This window comes from Myotis daubentonii, chromosome 14 (assembly GCF_963259705.1).
Source record: "Myotis daubentonii chromosome 14, mMyoDau2.1, whole genome shotgun sequence".
NCBI classification, from domain to species: domain Eukaryota; kingdom Metazoa; phylum Chordata; class Mammalia; order Chiroptera; family Vespertilionidae; genus Myotis; species Myotis daubentonii.
Window position 1 is genome coordinate 34,325,455 of NC_081853.1, and position 17,848 is coordinate 34,343,302.

The following is a 17,848-nucleotide window of genomic DNA, read 5'->3' on the forward strand; positions in this document are numbered from 1 at the left end:
CCAAACTTGTGAGTCCATCTGCTCTGGAAAAACTTGTTCCTAGGTTTGGGCAGATGTGCCCTCCAGAAAGAGATTCCCCAGGTGGCAAGAGAGAGCCCCGCTGAAACCTATGGGAAAACAACATGGATGTAAACAAGAGAAGTGCAATCTGTGCCGGGTTTGTTCCTCATATTACAGAAGTGAGCTCATGAAGCACAGCCCTGTTTAGCTCCCTAAACGGGCTCTCTCATGTGAGGAAGGCAAGAAAAATTGGTTTAACTTTTTTGTCCAGGTTTGAGCCCAAAAGAGTAGATAGGACCAGTGTATTCCAGTGACCAGGGATAGTGGTCCTCAAAGCACTGAAAAGGAAAGTTCCAAGGGGATGATAAAGGGGTCTTTTGATAGGTCAGCCTCTACCTAGCTTGAGACTTGTCCTCTGCTGTAAACTCAGGTGGGTCTACTATGTCCTGCCTAAACGTGGGGGATTGTTCATTTACCACTGAATAGTTACAGCAGTTCATTATAGAATTTGGTCATTTCTTTCGGGTGTAAGGTTCTTTAAAGACACGCTCGCCCAGCCCTCCTACATGCACACTGGCACATACAGAAGATAGCAAACATGTTGGTTGTGGCACACACATCTAGCTCTAGCTGTCCTGTGGGTTTGTTGTCACTCTGAGTGTATACAAATGCAGTAGAAAAGCCAGCAATGTCATAAAGGAGAGCCACTAGAAATAGTGTCCCAAGATCATAGGCAAAGGAGAGATTTCAGGAAACTATTTATAGGTTTTCAAGGGAAAACTCTATTGACGCGGGTTTGTTTTAGATTCTATAGATCCCATGCTCTTGAGCAACACTTGGTTCAACCTTCGGGACCTTGCTTTACCCTTGGAGTTGTGCTGCAAAGAATTGACCCCCATAAAACCCAGAAATTTAACCCCCCAGAGTTCCCAGGAAATATCCTAACTTATAGAGGTCAGTATAGCCTTCCTGACATAGAAGGATTGCCCTCTCAGCTTTGATCTCCCCTCTTATTTTTGCTGACCCTCCCCAACTGGGAGGTACCACCTTAATGGGTCTCATCATCACCACCACCATCCCCCACCCCGTCCCAGCTTCTCAGACCCTCCCATGTCAACTGATGGACCTATTGGGTCTGGAGTAAGTCTGGAGCAAGGAATGAAAAGAGGAGAATGTACAGATAAATGCTGAGAAGGGGACAGGCCATCATCATTGTCCGCCACAAAACCCTTCCCCTGCAGGGGTTCACGCTGGGGCCCTAGAAGAAGGTTGCTAGGCATTCTGGTTTGAGCTTTCTCCTAAAGAGCACATACTAGTCACTTTCTTCCAAAATTAAGTCAGCTTTCTCATTAATTTTTTATTGCTCAAGCAGTACAAGCTAATATAAAATACACTTATTATCTGTAATGCAAACTATTAATAAAAATTAGCATGTCTTATTAATTTGGTCTATAAGCATTTATTATCTGTCCAGTAACTTTGTTGAAACCATCTGGCAACATAAAAAGAAAGTGGCGAGGGATGAGAAATAAGAAGGCAGAGCAGAGAAGGGGGGGCGGGGGAGATGTTTTGTTGCAGTCAGAAATTCTCATCGGCATAGAAATTATAAAGCCCAGCAGATGAGCTTTCTGTCTCCCTGGAGAGCTTCAGGAGCCAGCAGTGAAATAAAGTTCTGGATGTCTCCTCCACTTGTGCCCCTTCTCCACCTCTCCCCTGTGCCTCAGGAGGTCTTCCTCTTTGGATGCACTAGCCAGGCTCTCCTGCTCATGGGTTTTGGTTGGCTCTGACCAATGGGAAGAACCAACCAGAGATCAAAGAATGACTGGGGAGAGAAGTTGGGGCACCCAGCTCTCTGTCTGCCAGGCTGTGGCTTGGCAGTGACCTTGTCCTCTACAGAAGGTCACAGTTTCTGTCCAGTGCCCTGTCTTGCAGGTAGTTCTCTTACTAAGTTCTAGTAACGGCTTCTCCCTACTCTTTCTAGTCAGTCTCCCTTAACCTCTTTGAATTGTCTTTTCATTAAACTCTCCCTTTTGAGTGGGCCATTTGTTTCCCATCAAGACTCTCACCAACGCACATTACAAACAGGGGCAAGGGGGAAGCCTGTACACCTTCCCCAGATGCCTGGTGTTTCTGGTTCAACCCTCACCTTTTTGGGGGGTGCCCGGCTGAGGTATATTAGGTGCTCAAAATACTTTTGTTGAATAATAATGGATTGAACCCAAAATCATCAAGAAGAGAAAAGGCTTAGGGAAAAGAAGAAATTGGATGAATAAATATGATACTAGGTTTTTGCTTTAAAAAGCGCCCCTATGAACTTAAATGTTTATGCATCAATATTCTAATAATACTGCAATCTTACTATGAATGAGCAGGCTATATTTAAGGGCGTGTTGGGGAAGTGGTTTGCAGTAAGAACCTGAAGGGCTTTGAGGTAATTTGCTGGATACGGAAATATTCAAGAGACTCTTGAGATGGACATTCAAGCAATCAGTCACATGCTTCAGGGAAATAAATCTGGGAGTGCTTGGTGAAAGGCACCGATAGTGCAGAAGGGGCTTTGAAATATGGAGCAAGAAGAACTTCAGCCCACTGCGACAGTCCTGGGGACCGGTAATGAGAGGCTAAATTAGAGGGCCAGCAATACTGAGAGAAAAGCAACAGAGAATGATGAGTCCAGTCTTCTGTGTCTGACTGACCAAGCATGGCGGTCCTACTCGTGGAAACAGGGAACTCCAGAGGAGCTGCTGGGCAGGAAGATGAATCTTTCTGTGGACAGGTTGGAAGTACCTTTTATTTTTAGCTGATGTTCCATGTGCCAAAAATATTGAACTCAATATTTGGACATGGCACTTTATAAATATGACCTAGGTTTCAGGAGAGAGGTGGAAGCTGCACAGATATGGGTCTGGATGAGATGGCCAAAAAGAAGACTACAGAAAGCAAAGGGGCTCATGACCGAAAATTATAGAAGACCTGCATTTGATAGCAAGGGAAAGAAGGGCAGCAGTAAGAAAAGAGATGCCAGAGGAAAAGGCCCAGGAGGAAGCACTAACTCAAATGATCAGGAGAAAGGGGTTCCAAAATCAATGATGCTAATCCCATAACCTAAAGAGACATCTGTAAAGAATAAAAACCAATGACTGGCGTGTGTGATGAGTAGGTACACATCATCTTTGAAAGACCAATTTCAGCAGAATGAGATAGTGGGGACCTAGGAGGTAGGGTGTAATCAGAAGGAAAGGGAGTAAACACAGCAGAATACACCAATTCATTCAACACAGTTGACAGTGAAGTGAAGGCAAGAGTGGGAAAGGAGGATGGCACCTTGAGGATTAAAAGAGGGGAGGTTTTAGGCTAGAATCTGACCGTAGCAGAGGACAAGGCCCAGTGGAGAAAAGGAGACACATGATGCTAAAAAAACAGCCCTAGTCAACAATTCTTATTCTTTTTTGGTCACCTGGGCCACTTAGGAATCTGATACAAGATCTATATCGTCTCACTGGAAAATGCACACACTCAGTTTTGCACACTATTTTGGGAGGTCAAGGGCGCCCTTGAGGACAATCCTTATTCCTCCTGTGAATCCTCCAGTCATAAGAACTTGAGGGCAACTGTCTCCTCACAGTCATGGAGGAGGTGGGCGCAGGTGAAGCAGAGGCTACAGGGAGAGAGCTTGAGTTCAATATGTTTGGCACATGGCACAGCAGCTAAAAATAAAACTAGATACTAGAATTTCGTGCACAAAATACAAAATTATAGACAGCTCAGAATAGACAGACACCAGAAGGTATTTGGAAAGAAAATGGGAAAAGAATTAAATGTTTCCTTTGAAAGTTATTGCTTTTCCAGATGCAGGAAAATGTTCATTGTAAAGCAGATTTTTACAGAAACAAGTTGTAAGCAACTTATATGTCCAACAGTAAGATAATGGCTGTGTAAATCAAGGTACCTCCTTTAAGTAGACTATGGCAAGGCCATTTTAAATGAAAATTATAATGATTGGGAATAACATGGGAACATGTTTATGACATTGTGCTAAGTGGAAAAAAAATCAATATAAAGCAGAACCACCCTATGATTACAATTATGTAAAATGTGTAAAACATTTGTCTCTGTATAGGCAATAACTAGAAAGGAAAAGAAAAAGAAATATGACTTACTAGGCTAGTGGAATCTTTGTCCTCAGGAGTGCCCTTGACCTCCCAGAATTGTGTGCAGAATTGGGTGTCCGCATCTTCCAGTGAGAGCATATAGATTTTGCATCAGCTTTTCAAGTGGTTCATGTGACCTCCCCACAAAAAATCTTTTTTTCCTTATTATTCTCAAATGACCATTTTCATTATTTGTAGTTTTTAGAAATTAAAGATGGCATTGCTTTCTTTTTATCTCTGATTTTATAGTCTGAATTTTAATAATATAATGTGATATAATATTATAAGCTAAGTATGGCTTCTCTTTGATTAACCTTGAACCTTAAAAAAAGATCACCTGTTAAAGGTTCTCTTGGGAAATCTTTTCTAACCCTGACACATTTAGGGCATCCTCTGTCCTAGTTTAAGCTTTAAATCTTTATGTTATATCCCAGATGAAAAAACTGACCGGCTCTGGTGTAGACCTCTGAGAAATAAGAATGAGCCCTGGGTTGAAGAGGGAGGGGAATGCTTGGCAATTCCAGGAAATAACCTCAGGGGTCTTTTCCATCTAATTTAGGTTCCTATTTCTTTGCCTGCTATGGAGTTTGGAGGAAATAGAAAAGCACAAGAATTTAACCTATCATTTAAGAAATGGTTCAAACTAAACAATATAGGTCCAAATTGCGTACGAATAAAATTTGAAAAAAGCTACCCCGGCAGGTGTCATTGCAAAGGTTGACTGCGTGGTTGACTGCAGAGAGATTAGGCAACTGCTGAGGTTGCTTCACCACAGTTTCCCTTAGAAAACATCCAGAGGGGTCCCAAATGGCCCATTTTTCACAGACAGGGAGGGGATCCAAGGAGTAGGCTCATTACATTAAGACATTTTTAAAAATCCAAAGACAAAGTGTCATCATTCCCTTCTGGAAAGCAGCTCCAGGTGCTGGGGGCTTGGTGCCACGGAGGGAGCATTTTGCATTCTACTCTACCAGGTTTGTCAAGCTGCTCCACTGATCTGCTTACTGATGAGAGAGAGGGGGATGGGAGCAGGCGGCGTGGGGGGCAGGGGCGACAGGGGGGAGGGCGGGCTTCCTGGGCAGAAGGGGAGAGTCATGGGTGGGCGCCTGTTCTCGGGCTGCCCACTGAGAAGATTGGAGAGCATACCAGCAACCATAGGCTTTTGTCAATAAATGTTTCCCATCAGAAAATGACAAAGTGGTGCTCTGCAAGCTCACTCCATTCAGGGCTCCGGGCGTCAGTAGCCACCTCCACAAACTGGCATTTTTCAGTCATTTTCTTGCTTTGATTTCTCAACGCCATCCCATCTTTCACGGTCTCCCTGTTTCTTTTTAAAATAAACCTCACCGTTAACTCTGTTCTCTTTTCACTAACGCTGCCTCTGGGGAGCACAGAATTCTTGATAGAAAGCCACCTCCTGGAGATAGATATTTTATCCCCCACTCCACCAGGAGGCTTTAGAAATCGTCACTTACCAGGAAAAAAATTATTAACTGCCATGTACTTAAGAGTGTCCACTGCTGTCTAGTCAAATGATAAAATATTGTTGTGAGCAATGGGAACTACAGAATGGGGTAGGTGGTAAGGATCACTGGTTTATTATTTATCCACTAGGTAGGGTTTAAGTTTATACCCCTTCCCCAAAGCTTTATCAGAATTTCCTGAGCTGGAGGAGCCTCTGTGGTTGTCAGACATGGGGGCCATCCCCAAGGGAAAGGTGGAAACCCCAGAGGCCTGCCTGCAGTAAAGGAGTAAAATTCCCCTCAGGTATGTTGTATGTCTGGACAGCACCACCAAGTACAGACAGCCCAGTACCAACCATCTAACACTGATCTTCAGTTGTTCCACTGATCTCAAGATGTCAGCGCCTCCAACCTGAAGGAAATCTGGCTGCTCCATTTCCCTGCATGGCATCCAATTCCACATCTAATCAGTCACCAAATCCTCTTCACTTTCTATCCTGGCATTCTTCAGTCATTTGCTGGCTTTTATTTCTCAACGTCATTCCATCTTTAACAGGCTCCCTGTTGCTTTTTAAAATAAGCCGCACCTTTCACTCTGTTCTCTTTTCACTAATGCTGACGCTAAAGAGCACGGAGAATTCTTGGTAGGAAGCCACCTCTTCGATCACAGTCCCCTTCTCACTATCATTTATGCCCTGCCCTGGTTTGTTACCCATAAGGGCATGATTCCAAGCATGAGGATAAAGAGCTGGTAGAAGTGAAATGACATAGCAGGGCTAGACAAGGGTGAGGCAAGAGAGGCACTGAGGATGCAACATTTAAGGATGCACTCCCTCTCAAGGTTGTGCACATGTAGGCTCAGCTGGGAATGAGTGCCTTCCCAAGTCGCCTCTCTTGCTTGACTCTAGTTCCAGCTGTGTGTGTGTGTGTGTGTGTGTGTGTGTTTGATATATTATTGCCAAAATCTATGTGTGTGCATCTAGACCAGTGGTTCTCAACCTTCCCAATGCTGCGACCCTTTCATACAGTTCCTCCTGTTGTGGTGACCCCCAATTTCATTGTTACAAATTGAACATAATTAAAACATAGTGATTAATCACAAAAACAATATGTAATTATATATGTGTTTTCTGATGGACTTAGGCAACTGCTGTGAAAGGGTCGTGACCCACATGTTGAGAACCGCTGATCTGGACATTCTCCCAATACCACAGCATACTCATTCAGGTGATGTCCCTGGGCTCAGATGCCGCCACTTGTTGCCCACATGTTTGGATGGTCTTGCTCATACCTGGGGAGAAAAGAGGAACCATTATATCTCTTGCATTGTCATTTCTATGGAGGTTTTCCACTCTGGTCTTTATATTATCTGATTTCATTCGCTAGTTTTATATCAAGACACCAGCATGTCTCTGCCATCACAGAGTACCCTTGGCACTCAGTCAGGTAGTCAGCACATGGGACAGTGGTCACGTGCAGCATGGAGAAGCACTGGTAGAGGAGGGTGGTGATTTATGATGAAGGGCATCATCATAATAAGGCGTGAGGTGGGCCATAGATACTTGTTATTCATAAAGTCTCCACACCTGCCAATGATTTGCATTTTAGGTAAATGGAGCAGAATCAAGGTTATCTCCATAACAAAATTCTCAGGTTCTTCACAATTCTCTGGAGTTCTAAAATGTTTTCTTCAGTGGGAGAGAAAGAGGTGGCTTTACACCTGGCCTTCCCAGCACTGTGTACGCACCTGCCAGGTGCCATTATGGCTTACGTGTGTCTCATCAGGACAAAAAGGCCAGTGTGTTTGAGCTTAGTAAACCCAGGAGACCTCCAGGTATATGATTTTTTGCAAACACTGTCTCTCAAGCACTTCTTGAGTGTGCCTCTTGGAGTCTTCCAGGAATTATCTGCCTATATTTGGACCTCTGTCTGGTTGGGTTCCTGTGGGTGGGCTCTGGAGTGCTTTCACCTCCTTCTCGTTCACAGATACATGTAGCCCCCCATCTCACCCCCAACTGCCACACAAACACAGCCACAACTAGCATGCCATCGGTCCTTGATTAAAAGGACAATGATTTGTTGTCTTTCTCTCCCCCCCGCCAAAATGGATTGGCTTTCACCTTCTGGTTGAAATCTATCTCAGAAGATACTGGATTTTACTGGTTCTTTTAAGTCACCTCCAGTCATCCTCAGTAACATATTTGACCACCGTTGTGCAAGTGCACACATACATACACATACACACACACACACACACACACACACACACACACACTTCAATTGCCCTTTTACAACTGTTTTGAATACAAAGAGATGTTCATTCAAGGACATTCTTTTCCCCTAAATAGCTGTAGTTACCTCCTAGCTAGTCTCCCTACTTCCAGGCCAAGGCCCCTCCATTCCTGGTAAGAATAAAACATGTCCATGAGACGTCTCAGGATGTTGGTTACAGACCTCCATGTCCTCTAGGTATATACTGGTATAAAGGAGGAGCATATAGACTTGCGTTCAAACCAGCTCCATCCTCTGTGACCTGTATGACCTTTATCACCTTTGGGCACCAGGATCTTCATCAGTTAAAGGGAATAACAATCTCTACCTCCCAGAGCCTTTATGAAAATGAAGTAACAGTGCCTGTAGAGCAGTTAGCGTTGTGTCTAACACAGAGTAGGGATTTAACAAAGGTTACCCCCTAGTCTTCCTTCTGTTAGCTGTAGTAAGGGCATCTATAGGGGGCATGAAAGGACTGTTGCATTTTTCTTCACAGGCCCTTTCCTTATGAAACACTGGTAGTACTAGCACCTTATCAGTTGGTACTTCCCTGCTGAAAACATCTGGGTATTCTGATAGAATTTGAATCCTGCTTAAATTTATATTCAAAATTATCCTATGGAGGGGTAAGAGGAAAAGGGAGGTAAAATCAGTGATTAAAAAATAACTTTGAAAAAGAAAAAAGAGGTTGTAAGTAAATAAATTACAGTTAGCTTGGTCTCTTTCAGTTACTTTGATTCTGTTGCAAGGTTATAATATAAGACATGGGGGACACTTTTTCCCTGTCAACTTTACTCTTAGAAGCTGAATAAATAGAGCAGAGAGCACGTTTTCTCTTTCCTTCCAGAAATAATTTCTTACCTTAATAAATCCAGGGGGACATTCCAGTGATTTTTCTCTAATGGAATTTTGCCAAATAGACAAATAACAGTTCCTGCCCACAAGACTGTAAGAGAAAGCGAGCCTTCCTGTCATTAGTGAGCCAGTGAGTCAATTCTGCTGAACGCTGAAGAAAAAGGGAAGCCCTAAGTGAGCATTTCTCTCTTCCTCTATAACTTTTCATTGTAATTCTTCCCTTCCTGTCCAGACCCCAATTGTTTAGAGAGGTGTGTGCTGGGTTCCCATTTATTAAACAGTGATGATGTTGGAAATCAAAAGGAATGTTCTTTCACAGTTCAGCACCCTCAAGGCTTAAGCATTTTAATTCTTGCTACAAAGTATTGAGTGAGTCCATTTTTATTTAAATGATACTGATGTTGGCGGTCAGAAAACATTTAAGAAGTCCAAGGGTATTGACTACTTGGTGGCAAGACGGACTTCCCTTCTCCATTTCCCACTCACAGTGCCATAACATTCAGGCATCTTCTCTGTTGTAGGCAGCAGTTCTCCCGTGAATGGGAATTAAAGCTGGATGCCTTACACAGAGTTTCGTCTTGTAGGAAATGTGTTATAACCACTTCAGCACATTGTTCAGCAGTTGGCCATTCATGAAAATATGACGATGGCTTCCTTAGATAGACCGCATCTTTAACACAGAAATTGGCTCTAAGGGATTTTAATTATGCCTCAGAGATGGCATGGCCTTTCCAAAGAGCATAGACGTCCTTCCTTAGGGAATTAGGATATTCTGCCCTTGCTGCCTGGTGACAGGAATCAGCCGCAACTGGTCTTTCTGACCTATATGCCAATCTCAAGTTCGGTTTTGGAAAGGGAGATGAAAAAGCATCGCAGGTGGGGGGATGGGGGGACGGGGGACTAAAGACTACAGAAATGGCTAATTTTTAAGCTAATTAATTTTTTTCTCTAACTCTCATTGACAGGGTATGTAACATGCTACTTTTTTTTTCCATCACAGGCCATGTCCCTCGGCAGCTGATCACAATTCCTCTGATGTGCATTCACTTTAAATGTACCCATTCTCCTGTTTTGTCTTCCAGGTCGCTATAGACTTCACAGCCTCCAACGGCGACCCCAGGAACAGCTGTTCCCTGCACTACATCCACCCTTACCAGCCCAACGAGTACCTGAAGGCCTTGGTGGCTGTCGGGGAGATTTGCCAAGACTATGACAGGTACGAGACTTTGGGTCGGCTCAGGCCTTGTCATCTCTCTGTGGGTTCTGAGGACCCCTGGCTGATCCTTGGCAGAAGAATGAAAATTAAATCTAGCAACTCATCACACAGAGGCTCATGCAGGGACAGAATAAAACCTTGCCCCAAACTTAGAGAAAGTAAGTCCGTGCCATGTTCACCATAGTTATTGAAAAAAAATATTATTTTTCTCAGATTTCTTTCATTGGTTTGCAAAACCACTGGATAGCAATGTTGGTTTCCCAATGTTTTAATGTGTGCCTGCTCCTCAAAGTTTGGTCCATGAACTAGCAGCATCACCATGGAGCTTAGAAGCTCAAACCCCATTTCAAGTCTACTGAATTAGGATCTGCATTTTAGCAAGATAGCCAGATGATTTGAGTGCACTTTTGAGCTTGAAAAACGGCTGTTTATTGGACATTATTGCATCTAGTCCTCATATTAGCCCCTATGTAGTAGGTATTACTTAACAGAAAAGGGAAATTGTCCCACAGCCAGAGGCGGGACTTGAACCCAGATTTATCTCACTCCATAGCTTAACCTCACAATCACTGTATTTCACTGGCCTCTAAAGATATTGGTAACTTTAGCAGAGTGTATGCATCTACCCACGTACACCTATATGTGCTGATCAAGTGTGTGTGTGTGTGTGTGTGTGTTGTAAGAAACACTATTTTGAGATCAGATGAATATTATATTTATTTTTACTTGATGGTAAATACTGACCTTTCCAACTAAGATACTTCCCTATAAGAAGTTATTTACATAAATCACATTAAATTGCATTTATTCTGCATTTCCAGCATTTTCAGGTTGAGATTAAGTTGTCCATGTGTTTGTTCAAGAAAGCTTTTTGAAGTAGAACCAATGTAAATATAAATATGGGTAAATCCCAGGTGACTCCCTGTTGTGATTATAAAACAAACCTAGTTAATAATGAGCAGCAACTAAATGACCCTTTAAGCCAGAAAAATAATGAAAGCAATTCTGTCCTCCAATTTCAGAGAAAATTTAGGCAGCCGCATGATTTCTGTCCTGTCTAGTCTCATAATTAATGATAACCATGTTTTAAAAAAAACTATGAGCGCAGGCACCATAGAAAATGGCACAAGCCAAAAACCAATAGGACAGGTAATGGGACAGGTCCCACCAGTGTCCTTCTTGCAGGCGAGTCTCTGGATTTGGCACGATCATTTTCAGTAACTCAGATGGGCGTGAGGGGAGTTTGGGAATGAATGGACAGTGCAATAAAATCAAAGAGCTTTAAACAGCCCAGCCAGTGTTGTTCAGTGGCACTCGATTCCCAGTTAGGACACATGCCCAGGTTGCAGGCTCGATCCTCAGTAGGGGGCATGATTCCCTCTCATCATTGATGTTTCTATCTCTCCCTTCCTGTCTCTGAAATCAATTTTTAAAAAGTAAATAAAAAGAGCTTTAAGTACATGGGCTCTTGCTGACACTTGCCCTCCTAAACATTTAGAACAGAGAGCAACAGCATTTACATGACCTTATTGAAGTGATACTTTTTATATTTAATCTTGAGCTAGTGAGTGTGAAGATAACTTGATTTTCAGCTCTGATTTCCTTAGGCCCAAATACAGGGAGGATCCCTAAAGATGTTAATAGCATATGGAGAATTCTACCAAAAAGAAAGAAAGAAAGAAAAGACTGACAAGTTGCATCTCCACTGTCAGAAACTTCCTAAACACACTCAGCACACCAAAACAGTAATTCTCACCCTTCTTTCTGTCACTTTCTCCCAGCACACACACACAAATAATCTAGGATAATAATATGTACATAAAAGATAAGGAGAAAGGGAGGAAATATCTTCAGGAATCTTAATAACTTTTAAATTCTTGAAATGCTTATAAAAGAAATAAAGTAGATAAATGCACTTGGTACATGTGTCAAACAACATGTGCTTAATAATAGAGCTGACTTTGACTCAGTAGGGGAGAAGGTTGTGTAAAAATGAATTCCAAAGAGAAGGCTGGTGGGTTGTCTGAAAATCAGATGCTGCCGGCCAGCACCCTCACTGTGGCTCCTGGCAGTATTGCTGGGTGATCTGGAATAAGATGCTAAACCTCTCTGTTTCCTTGATCGCCTTGCAGGCCAGATGTGGAGACTCTAATTGGAGTGACCCAAACACCTTTTAGAGCTGTTATCCCTTTATAATGTGAGCCAGACAGAGTCTGGGGAGCATTTTGCATTCCTTCAAAATAACAGATTCAGAACAAAAATAAGATCTGACACCTTAGGGGTTATGTGAAAAATCGTGATTCTTTTTAACACCTTAATAGGATAATACTAAAGTTATGGGCCCCAACTGGCCAAGAAAATTGGTTCAGTGGATCACATATATATGCATATGTATGTGTCAGCTCGGCATAAAAATGAACAAACACCTAAGGAAGAAAAGGAGGATTGAAAAGCCTGGGCACTCTTTGCACAGACTCCTGCAGACTGTGTAAAGCAAGCTGCTCCCTTGAAAACTGACAAGTGCCCGCAGTTTCTCCTTTGTGTGGGCGGATAGGCAGTAGACAGGCAGAGTCAGGGAATTTCAAGTCTGGGCTTTGGAATTATTTTTTTCTCACATCAAAGTCAGTGGGGTTGATGCTCAAAAAGAAACACTTGCACAAAAACTGACAGAAGGCACTGTTCCCCCTCCTGCAGTGACACAGAGGTTTTTAATCCCCAGGAGCCTTAGAAATTCCTCCCAGCCTCTGACAGCCAAGGGGTTTCTTTCTGTCTTGTACAGTCATTGCTAACAGGTCCTTACGAGGTGATCCGTGAAGTAGAACAGCTCCAGAGAATTGCAAAAGCTCTTCTCGGGGTGGCCTTGAGGGACAGCTCCTTCCAGATGTCTGGTCCTCAAACCCAGAAGGCAATCCTGCCAGCCTGTTCTGTGTCTGCGCCCCTGGAAGACACCACCACTCATTCTCTCCTAGGTGACTCCACAAACACAAGCACACATAGGCACACACGTGTACATGCACGTAGATGTACACAGGCACACATACGCACGTGTACACATATGCACTTGTACACATTCACACATGTGCACATGTGCACACGCACACGCACATGCATGCACACATGCACAGCTCATATATTCCCAGCTGGTTGTAGCACTTGCCCAGCTCCTGTCAACAACCTGGTCTCCTCCAACTGCTCAAGGCCAAGATGATATCCACCCCTGGACCCATTGAGATGTGCCTTTGACCCCTGCAATATCCTCTATTAAGAAGCCTGGTCTATCTGCCATCAAGAGAATATAGGCACTGAATGCATTGCTTGGAAGTACAGACTGCCATGTTGTAGATGTGGCCGCCCCAGAATGAGACAAGATCATCAGAAATCGAGGCAGCAGGCTTCTTCCACGGTGTGCTGGGTGCAGTATGAGGAAGCAAGGTTAGAACTAAAAGCCAATCTGAGCGGTTTTTGAGTGTGGAGGACAGGGATAAAAATCAGAAGGCAGATTAAGACCGTAATGATACCTTTTCCATCCTACCAACTCCAGTCAGTGCTTCTCAGCCATGGCCGCACGCTGGGACCACTCGGGGAGTTTTAAAATATGCTGATGCCTTGGCTCCAGCCTAGAGACTCTGATTTAGTTAGGCTGGTGTGCATCCCGGGGAATCAGGAGTTTTCATTCTAACGGGTATCCAGAGTTGATACCCGGAGTTCGGTCAGGAGAGATGGGTCCACTGGAATGGCTAAGAGCCTGTGCAGGACCTTCTAGGTGCAGGCACCTCATGTGGGGCCATAAAGACAGACAGAAATGAATGAAAGAACAGTTTTCCCCCAAGTGGTTCACAATCTCATGGGAGAGAAAGGCATGTAAATAAATCCTAGCCCAGCGTGGCCAGAGCAGCGTTGTCCCTTGTTAGAATGGGGACTGCATGAGGAGGGCAGGGTTAGCTCTCTCTTCTGTGGGAAGGTGGTCAAGGAGGGCCTCCTGGGGATGGTGGTGAATTCTGCTAATTCTGTCCTTTGTTGCTTTTAGAACATGGATGAACTTACTCTTGTTATTCTGAGTCATTAGACCAGACCAAGGTTCCTGGGAAGGGTAGTCAATAGAAGTGATAGAAAGAGCATTGGATCCTGGTGACAGGTAGACCTGGGCTCAGACCCCAGCTCTGCTGCCTCTATTCTCCGTAGGTTGACATTCCCCAGGCCTTGGTTTCCTTGATTGCAAATTGAAGATTTATCTAACTTCCCTTGCAGAGCAGTTGTAAGGATTAGATATTAAGTCATTAGCTAGCACAGAGATGTGAAGTTCTGCATAGGAAATATAGTCAATGATATTGAAATAACTATATGTGGTACTAGGTGAGTACTTGAATTATCATGGGGATTGTACGTTATACAATTGTCTAACCACTATGTTGTACACCTGAAACTAGTATAAAATAATATCAAATGTCAACTCTAATTGGAAAATAAGATTTTAAAAAATAAATTTATTTAGCAAAAAGAATAAAATTAAGTAGCTAGCCTGTTGTAAATATTCAGTAAATAATAGAGACTATTATCTTAAATACTCTTAATTTATTTTTTTAAAATATACCATACACAACAGGGAAAAGAGCTAGTGTATCAAATATAAAGGTAATTTTGGACCAATGACCTTTAAAAAATTGGCTTGTGTGTGCACACACACTCACCCCTAAAAAAGAATTTTATAAAAATACATAACCTTCACACATTTTTACATTGAAATCTAATGTTTTCCATCATGAGTTTAATAGTGACAAAGAATGGAAATTCTAGTGTATTATAAATATGGACATTTAAAATAAAATTCTTACATAACTTTGTGAATGTGTCCAGGAGAATCTAATGCCATAGCTATTTGATACCCACCATCATCCATTTTAAAATGCATGAACAAGCTTTCCATTTTGAGTTGAGAATCTTGTTCTTTCTCGTGAACTCATATTTCCATTCCTTACCCCACAGGATTTCATCATAATGGTCCCCAAATTTTATTTTGAAATTCTTTTATTGATCACTATATCATACATTTCTATCATAAATATATGAATATAAATTTTTAAATTTCCTGTGATGAAAATATTCAAAATATTTAAAAACATCTTCTAGTTGAGTGTTTACTATAATCATTATTAATGCACAATTCATCAAAAGAACATAAATATGTTACAAATTTTAATATCTAAGTATTGCCTATAAAAACTCTTAATGAAACAGATTGGGGGGGTTTTCATTAGTTAACTAATCTGTAGATGAATACCAACTATTACTAGAATTGGGAAAATCTAGTGTCAATTTTAATCCAGATTTTGTTTTATCAATGTGAATGCTAAGGAAACTTGTTCTTATAAATAAGTATGTGGTAATGGAAAGAGTTTTACTAGAAGTACTATTCAATTCTAAGTTATATATCAAAAATCATATAATGGTCTATTAGCAAAATATATTTTTAACCACCTACCATCTGACATCAGTACCTCTTACAATTTTTTAAAGCAAAAATTGGCAACTACCTGACTTGCAAAGGGATTTGTTTTCTAGTGAATCATTTTCATTTAGAATTGTCCCTATAGAGATTTTACATTCTGAATTTTAAAATTCAGAATGGGTGAAGGAGAAGGGTAATTGTGAAAGGGAAGGTGGGAGCGGAGAATAGGTCTTTCCATCACAAGTTTTCCCAGAAGATAATTTCAGCAAAGAATACATAGGGAAGTTGAGAAACTGAACACTGATTTCCTTAAAAGAAAAAAAAAAAAAACTCTCATACCCACAGTGGGACTTTGCATTTCCCCCTTTCCATGCACCCCAGTTTTAAACCATTGTTTTATTAAATGTCTAGGTGTTCTGAAATGCCATTTTGCTCTGCGTTCATCTCCATTTTCTCATGCACTAATTTCTCCTTATTTTTATTAACCTCTTCCTTTATCTCAAAGCCTTCCTAACAGGGAAGGTGAAAATGGTGGTTGAGAATGAATCTTCCATCTGGGGATCATGGCCATTCCCTAGGACAGTGGTTCTCAACCTTCCTAATGCCGTGACCCTTTAATACAGTTCCTCATATTGTGGTGACCCCCAATTTCATTGTTACAAATTGAACATAATTAAAGCATAGTGATTAATCACAAAAAACAATATGTAATTACATATGTGTTTTCTGATGGTTTTAGGCAATCCCTGTGAAAGGGCCATTTGACCCTCAAAGGGGTCGCGACCCACAGGTTGAGAACCGCTGCCCTAGGAAGTTCAGGACAGCAGGCTCACTAGCATTGCAGACCACAGGCTCTTTTAGTGCATTTTGTACTATTTTATCCCAATAGTAAGAACTATTGCCTTTACCAATGTGGTGATATGCCCCTGAATTTTCCGTATTGTCAGGTTTCACCAATCATTTTCCCAATAGTTGCTAAATGCCCCCTTCACTCAATACTGAGTGGATCCAATCTCGAGTTCTTTTTCTTTAAGATTTTAAAAATTGATTTTTAGAGAGAGAAAAACATCGACCTGGAATCAAACCGTCAACCCCCTGATGCACAGGGCAACGCCTAACCAACTGAGCCACACCAGCCAGGGCTCAAGTTCTTTGACGTGCTGGCCCTGCTGATGCTCACTTATATGCCCAACTTGCCTTCCCTTGCCTCTTACATAAGACTATATGCCTAGTTTTTACTTTTAATCTGGAAGAGCAATATTCGGATCCATTGTGCGTAGGCTTGAAATTTTTCCTTTAGTGTGTTTATTAGCTAGAGTCTTTGTGATGGCTAACTTCAGAGAATTGTTGTCCTCCTGGCTCATTAATTATTTCTCTTGTAGGCGAGGCATTTTTTCTACCTCCCCACTCTTCACTCAGTTACATAACAACAGTACATCATTGCTCAGCAAACTTCACATTCCCCTGGGTGGCTAAGAAGGTATAAAGGAATGTCATTAAGGCTAGAACACTGGTTTGGTGATTAGAAATGGATGGAAGCCCTGGCCGGTTTGGCTCGGTGGATAGAGTGTCAGCCCATGGACTGAAGCGTTGCAGGTTCAATTCCAGTCAAGGATATGTACCTCGGTTGTAGTCTTAATCCCCAGCCCTGTCAAATCAATGTGTCTCTCTCATATCTCACATCGCTGTTTCTCTCTCTCTATCTCTCTCCATCCCTTCCACTCTCTCTAAAAATCAATGCAAAAAGAAATGGATGGAATATTGGGTCACACCGCTCCTAAACTCATTAGAGAAGAAAATAAAGGGTGTGGTGCCCCCTAGGTGTCTCTGTTTTGACTCTGAACCTTCTGTGAGTTTGAAGAACCAGGATCCATTCTCCCTCCAGGAAAGCTTTCTTCCAGACTTACCTAGAAAATACCTCTGAAATTCCCAGACACATTCCTTCCCACACCTCCTCGCCCTTGTTGTGGGTAAGGACGAATTGCTAAAGCCAAGTATTTCCAAGGACCAGAAGTATTTTTTTTTCTCTCTCAAAGCTGTGGCTAATCCTTTATAAGCTGTTGTGAATTTTCATTTATCCGCATTAATACCTTTTCTAATACACACTAGATGCAATGTCCCACAAAGCTCATATCTACACAACAGTGAGGAAAAAGAGGAGCTGGTGATTTTCCAGAGAATTTAGACTTCGATTTCAAAGAATTCTGGCTTCCTTGCATCCCGAAATTTGATCAAACTGGCTGTGTTTTGGTAAAGTTTTATCAAAGCCATTATTGGCTGCTAATTATCTTTAAATCAGACAGATAGGAGATGGGCGAGAATGTGACTTCTCAATCAGCCTCAGGGGCTGGGAGGGTCCCTTTTGCTTACAGAGATGCTCAGGGACACTGAGAACTACCCTGGATTTTCTTTTCTTGTCAACTACAAGGAACTAAGACAAGAGGGA

General features: G+C 42.2%; 1 protein-coding gene across 4 annotated transcripts in view; it reads left to right on the forward strand.

The window, feature by feature from the left end:
• The window catches only part of CPNE4 (copine 4), a 347,796-nt gene that overhangs the window by 311,786 nt on the left and 18,162 nt on the right, over window positions 1-17,848 (forward strand). For all 4 annotated transcript variants that reach the window (XM_059663961.1, XM_059663964.1, XM_059663962.1 and 1 more), the window contains exon 11: window positions 9,823-9,956. In XM_059663961.1, coding sequence (XP_059519944.1) covers window positions 9,823-9,956 — 134 coding nt within the window. The remainder of the gene's footprint in view (window positions 1-9,822; window positions 9,957-17,848) is intronic.